This window comes from Coffea eugenioides, chromosome 11 (assembly GCF_003713205.1).
Source record: "Coffea eugenioides isolate CCC68of chromosome 11, Ceug_1.0, whole genome shotgun sequence".
Classification (NCBI taxonomy): Eukaryota; Viridiplantae; Streptophyta; class Magnoliopsida; order Gentianales; family Rubiaceae; genus Coffea; species Coffea eugenioides.
Window position 1 is genome coordinate 32,281,674 of NC_040045.1, and position 7,365 is coordinate 32,289,038.

The following is a 7,365-nucleotide window of genomic DNA, read 5'->3' on the forward strand; positions in this document are numbered from 1 at the left end:
CTCTAATACCAAAATGATTAATCCAAATTACTCTGTAGTTCCAGCTTCCAAGTCCTTAAACCATTCTTTTCCACTTTCTCTTACCAATGTGGGATACTTGATTGAAGGTTAGCCATTATTTTTTCTTGTGGTTGGAAAAGGTATTTGAAAACCATTAGGCACTAGATCAGGGTCTAAATCTCACCCAGTGCATCGCAAGAAAGTGTAATGCTTTCTTATTTTTAAAAAATTTTAAAAATACAATACTGTATTTGTCTAATTTGGTGATTTACCTTCCAATTCTCAACCCCCATATAAATCTTTTTAGAGTCCCCCTCTCCTGTAGAATAAAAGTAAAATAGAAGTTGTCATAGCAGAGAAAAAAGAAAAGGGTATTTGAGCCAGAAAAATTGCTAGAAGTTGTAAGAAACATTTTCTAGGGCTTCGATTGACGTGACGACTGACGAGTCCATTGTTGGTATTAACATCCGCAAGACTTTGATATGCATTGGCCCACAGAGTGGTTAAAATTCAACGATTGAAGCATTACGCTCAAATGCCAACTTTGTGTACGATGTTTGGAGGGTGGAGATTAGAGTCAAGGTTGACAAGACTGGTCAAAGGAAGAAATTCCGCGCTGTATTGAGGAAGCACAGGAAGGAGAAAATATGGATAAATTGACAGCAAAGGTGGAAGACTCAGATAGAATTCTCAACAATATTTTATAGATGGGTTCCTTATACAGGCCAGTTGGATTTTCACGTCGTTGACAAATGATATTTAAAAAAAAATATATATAAATAGAATAATATAGATATTGACGATTGATCTAAAACAGCAAAGCACTTGTTACTACTATAATAGAAATAATAACACTCCTCAGATGTCTGCACTTCCTTGACATAAGCCCGAAAAGTAGGTTCATTCAATCAAGAAAAGGCCAAGTTGCTCACAAAACTTTGTTGTTTGCTTCTCCACGAGTCTTCAATCCTTCACGGCATGCCTTGCCCAACGAATAAATTCCTAGAGAATGTGAGTTTGTAATATAAATTCTCAAAGGTAGGCAGTTTCTAAACCTTTTTCCAAAAGGTGAATAACGTATTCATCGAGTGTAATATTTCGTCAAAAGTTGCATTCAAAATGTATTTTTTTGTTATTATTTTAGGCATTTATTTCTCATAAATTACATTCACAGAACATGTTTTTTAAAGATTGCATTCACTAAATACGTTCTTTCAAATGGCTCACCATTTGGGAACTTTTTTCCAAAAACCACCATTTGGGAACTTTGGAAATGCTCTTCTTTTGCTGATGGTTGCTTCCGTTTTCCAACTGAGCCCAATTTGATGGCTAGACAAATTCAGTAGATAAATAGTCCCCTTTAAACTACTCTTTTTAGAGGTCTACGCTTCTCATGATGTTTCTGGCGTTGGAGGCAAATCTTTCTTAGTCAAAATTTCAATTTTTCAATTCATATGGCGACGGTCTTCAAGCTAATCTGAAAGGAGGGACTCGGTCCATGCATTATTTTACAAGAACTTGTTTTCTTGTTTTGTTCAGCTGGCTATAAGCTAAAGTTGGGTTTCTGGGCTGGCTGGATCTTGATTCTTCCCAAAACTGTCATCTTTGCTTTTTTAACTTCTAATTCAGTTCACGTTTTACTTGTCTCTTCTACCAGCTTTCTTCTTTAAAATTTTGAACTTTTCTGGCCAACCAAATTCCTGTACGTATTATTAATCCTTCCTTTTCATTTTTCCCTTGGCCTTTGGAAAAAATCGAAATTTCGTTCTTCATGTGTTTGCTTCCGATTCATATTCCTGAATTTCAAGAGAGTTTCAAGTACTTGTTGATGTAGACATGTAGTCATGGGAAAGTGGGAATTTCTGTCTATCAAAGTGGCTCTTTCCTTTTCTAGTCTGTTGCTGCTGCTTGAAACATGTATGGCCGGTACTCCGAATGTAGGCAGGCTGAATCTGGGATTCCAGGGAAGGCTATTGAACTATCTAGACTATGGGGGGTTGTTTCTTCTTTCCAACAATTCTGCTTTCGCATTGGGCTTCCGACCCGATCAAGATGTCAATAAATTTCAACTTGTGGTTATTCACAAGGGCAGCTCAACAATCATTTGGTCTGCTAATAGAAACAATCTGATTCGAGGTTCAGATTTCTTCACAATCGCTAGAAATGGGGATGCTTACTTGCAACGTGGTGGATCCACCATTTGGTCCACAGATACTGCTAACAAAGGAGTTGTAGCAATGGAATTGCTGGATTCAGGAAATTTGGTGCTTGTTGGCAATGACAGCAGTATAATATGGCAGAGCTTTGGCCATCCCACTGATACCCTTGCGTCGAATCAGGAGTTCACTGAAGGAATGAAACTCGTAAGCAATCCCAACTCCGATAATTTGAGCTACTCTCTTGAGATAAAGTCTGGAGATGTAATTCTATCAGCAAATTATGAACCCCCACAGCCTTATTGGGCCATGGGAATGGATACCAGAAGAATCATTGACACAGATGGAGGGAATGTTGTATCTGCAACTCTTGAGGGCAATTACTGGAGGTTTTATAATCAAGATAAAGTGTTGCTTTGGCATTTTGTTATCTCTCCTAATCATGATGAAAATACCACATGGGTGGCAGCTTTGGAAAATGCTGGTTTCATCACTTTCAGCCCTCTTCTAGCTGATGGTAACTTCAGTGCCTCCTTGATAGCAATACCACATGATCCGTGTGGTAGACCTGAAGCATGTGATCCATATTTTGTTTGTGAGAGAGTAGGCAGTTGCCTGTGCCCTTCAGCCCTTCACTCTTGCACGAAAAGTAGTGTCTCCTTCTGCGATATATCACAGGACTCTGTGGAGCTTGTTGATGCAGGGGACACTCTTAGTTACTCTGCTCTTGATATTACTCCACCCTCTGCTAAAACAGATTTAAATGGCTGCAAAGCCTCTTGCCAAGGAAACTGCTCTTGTGCTGCCATGTTCTTTCACCATTCAGGAAACTGTTTTTTGTTTGATCAGATAGGAAGCTTGCAGCACTCCAAAAATGGTACTCAATATGCTTCTTATATCAAAGTCTTGACCAATGCAAGCGGTGGGGCAAATCAAGGAGGTGGTGGAACTCACAAAACACGCTATGTGATTGTCATCGTGGTCATCATCTCAGCTTTGCTCGCTATTTTTGGTCTCCTTTATGCAGGATATCAGTACCACCAGAAGAAAAACAAGGCATTGCCTGAATCCCCTGAAGAGTCTTCAGAGGAGGAAATTTTTGGGGAGAATTTATCAGGACTGCCAGTTCGTTTTAGGTACAATGATCTTCAGATTGCAACTAACAACTTCAGCAAGAAGCTTGGTCGAGGTGGTTTTGGTTCAGTTTACCAGGGGATTCTCCCTGATGGAACTAGATTGGCTGTGAAGAAATTGGAAGGCATTGGTCAAGGGAAGAAAGAATTTCGAGCAGAAGTTAGCAGTATTGGGAGAATTCGTCATCTTCATTTGGTCAAGCTTAAAGGCTTCTGTGCTGAAGGGAATGACCGTCTTCTTGTGTACGAGTACATGGGAAATGGATCTCTTGATAGATGGCTTTTCCGGAAAAACAGAGGGGAATTCATGTTGAATTGGGAAACTAGATACAGCATTGCACTAGGAACAGCTAAGGGTCTGGCTTATCTCCATGAAGATTGTGATGTGAAGATAGTTCACTGTGACATAAAGCCTGAGAATGTACTTCTTGATGACCACTTTGCTGCAAAAGTCTCAGATTTTGGTCTTGCTAAGCTTATGAGTCGAGAGGAGAGTAATGTTTTCACCACATTAAGGGGAACAAGGGGGTATCTTGCACCAGAATGGATCACAAACCGTGCCATATCAGAGAAGAGCGATGTTTACAGTTATGGCCTAGTGCTGCTTGAGATAATTGGTGGTAGAAGAACCTTTGATCGCTCAGAGCCCTCAGAGAAATCCCATTTTCCTTCTTATGCTTTTAAAATGATGGAAGAAGGAAAACTGGAGGACATCATTGATGGAAGTTTAAAGATAGATGAAAAGGATGAGAGAGTTTCTACAGCTATTAAAGTTGCTTTCTGGTGCATACAGGATAAAATGTTCCTAAGACCATCAATGACCAAGGTAGTTCAGATGCTGGAAGGAATCTGCCCTGTCCCTCCGCCACCGCGCTGTTCGCAGCTAGGGTCACAACGTTATGCAGTTTTCTTCAGGTCAATGAGCAATGAGGGCGTTGGCGCCTCACCGGGGCCTCGAATGAGCAACGATGATGCTCATCTTTTGGCTACAAGTCTTTCAGGGCCAAGATAGCAACCACAGAAGCTGAAACAATTTCATTAAAATTGAGACCACTAGTGGAGAAGCCTTCATATGTACACCATTTTCATGCTTTTCTTCCTCGTACATTCATTAGGTTTTGTTTATATTTGGAAGGTAGACATTTTGGTATTCTAGCATTCAGTAAAATTGATATCTGCAGATCTACCAAACATATCTTGAAGAATGTATACATGATTGGATTAGCAAAAAATTTTCACATTGTCGCTGATGAACGGACGCATGCACTGAAAAACATAATGCAATGACTCTCAATATTCTGATCACGGTTAGCCGAATCTTTTACTTTGGCTGCTGTCACCCTTTTCTTCTGGGACTAGGAAAATGCAACTGAAGATGAGTAATTCTTTCTAACCTTAATGTTTTGAACTTTTGAAATAAACAAGTTGATGGTTGATGTCACTTTAAGCAAAGAAAAATCACTTGGCCATGAACTAAATGGGTGCTTAAAAGTTGGACTGGTCCCATGATGTGGTCGTGAGCATAATCAAGAAAAGAAAGAAATCCGGTAATTTCTCTGAACATTGTCTTAACAAACATATCGCAAAAATAAGGAAAGTGGGAGAGAGGTTTCTCTATATAGATCAACCAATGCATCTGGTAAATAATTTTTACGGTGATAATGTATATGTCAGTGTATATAAGATTTTTTCTTAGATTATTTTCTGCATTTACTTTTGATGATCAAATTATTTTTCATCTCAATCTAACAACTCAACTAATTAATCAGTATACCCGTGATCATTTTATTAAATTTTTCTCTTCATTTACAAAATAAACTAACATCTGCGAGTCAACTGTCAAAATTTAACGGTAAATATGTCCATTGAATTTCTTTTGACCACTCAAATATATTTTATTCAATATAGTGATTTTTTTTTTTCTGACGGAGGGGGTGTCCGGGTCAAGTCCGTAAAGGCGGCCCGACTAATCCCCACTCCGGCCCGGTCCAGCGCCCCAACCAGACCTAGCACGTTATATGCACGGAGAGCTAATGTTGCTGCGGAGGTTCGACCCCAGGACCTAACGGTCCCGAGGACTTTATTAAATTTTTCTCTTCATTTACAAAATAAACTAACATCTGCGAGTCAACTGTCAAAATTTAACGGTAAATATGTCCATTGAATTTCTTTTGACCACTCAAATATATTTTATTCAATATAGTGATTTTTTTTTTTCTGACGGAGGGGGTGTCCGGGTCAAGTCCGTAAAGGCGGCCCGACTAATCCCCACTCCGGCCCGGTCCAGCGCCCCAACCAGACCTAGCACGTTATATGCACGGAGAGCTAATGTTGCTGCGGAGGTTCGACCCCAGGACCTAACGGTCCCGAGGAAGAGGCGCCAACCACCAACCCATTCACGTGGGGCCGGTGGGGGCTATTCAATATAGTGATTGAACTCAAATACTCGTACATTTTGGCCAAAAGTTTCCTTTGTCAAAAGGAAACTCATTGATTTGAGTTCAGTGACTGTCTTGATTTGAGTTCAATATAGTATATATACTTTTTGGCTAAAAGTGCACTCAAATATTTTTCATTTCAATATAGTCATCGACCTCGAAACGATTTACTATATTGAAATCAAATCAATATAGTCATTCCGTCAAATGTTCCTGTTAATGTTAATGGAATGAGCACAATGTCCATTTCACATACCAAAAATAAGGACAAATTTGTAAGGTCAATTTTTTAGATTTTTTCTATCTAGAGTTTTAGATTTCTTAATTAACAAAAAATAGAATTTAAAATCTTTAGTAGTTGCTTTACTATATTCTAATTTATAGGTTTTGACAAAAAATCTAAATTATACACTCAAGTTCTTGTGATTTATTTCGAAGAACCCTGAAATTAAATGAAAATAGTAGATCTAATGACAAAATTTGAATGAAAGCTCGCTAATTTACTATTTTGGTGAGTTGAGTAGCCAACTTGAATGAAAGATTACTAAAAATATATTGTTTGTACAATTCAATGGTTATTTAAGATTTTTGTCTCATCTTTTTAGACGAATTTATCTATGGTATTTGGCATGTGCAGTGCAAATGCAACTCATTTCGTTAGATTTGACATTGAATTTGGACAGAATGGCTACTAATATAGATATTTGTGAATTAAGTGGCCATTTTCAATCAAAAAATAATTGAGTAATTAAAGGTGTTTGATCATAACAATTTAGTGGTTGCTGAAATTTTTTATCTTCAAGTCAAGAGTTCAGTGGACATATTTACTCTTAAATTTTGACATGTGATTTGCCTGTGTTAGGTTTATTTTTGTAGATTAAGAGTAAAATCTGACGAAATGGCCATAGGTACATTGATTATTTAATTGAGTGACTGAATTGAGATAAAAAATAGTTTGATGATCAAAAATAGACACAGAAAATAGTTTAATAACTGGTGAGAATTTTTTGCCTTTCTGGCAGGAACTAATTTGCAAGCCGCCGTGCCTTTCTTCATGCTTTATTAGGTTCTATCGTTTCAAAGCTAAGTTAAAGCGAATCTGGAATGGTGGAGTCTGGGTCAAGCGGGGAAGGAATCAAAGAAAGTGGATAGAGGACGGCGGGCAAAAAAAAAAAAAAAAAGAATTCGTCGCATCTGATAAACGAGAGGAAAATTTCATGTTCTATCAGAGAAGCTATTATTAGAGAGGAAACTTTCTGGACAGCCATTCATATTGTTTTGGCCTTTCAACTATAAATTGTCACAAACAACCGTTGAACAAAAAAAATATATTTAATTTAAGAACTTCCATCAATTTGATCGTTAGAGGTGACAACTATAAATTATTACAAAACAACCGTTGAACAAAAAAAAATATTCAATTTAAGAACTTCCATCAATTTTGATTGTTAGAGGTGATAGAATTAGATGCCATTGAACAAACAAAAAAATTAACACAAAAACAGCGTAAAAGATCTCGTTGACTGATTATTTCATCAAATTAAAGCTAGAGAAGGTAGAGGATGAAAGAAGAGGAAAAAACATTAAATTCTATGTCATTATTTGACTAAATATAGCTGATTTTCAATCAAGTCGTAG

At 37.7% G+C, this 7,365-nt stretch overlaps 1 protein-coding gene across 1 annotated transcript; it reads left to right on the forward strand.

Annotated features, from left to right (window-relative positions):
* Nucleotides 1-1,844: 1,844 nt before the first annotated feature.
* On the forward strand, nucleotides 1,845-4,439 carry LOC113754480 (G-type lectin S-receptor-like serine/threonine-protein kinase SD2-5). Its single transcript, XM_027298918.1, has one exon. It carries the CDS (start codon nucleotides 1,845-1,847, stop codon nucleotides 4,299-4,301), a length of 2,457 nt encoding a protein of 818 aa, XP_027154719.1. The 3' UTR covers nucleotides 4,302-4,439.
* The last annotated feature ends 2,926 nt before the right edge of the window (nucleotides 4,440-7,365 follow it).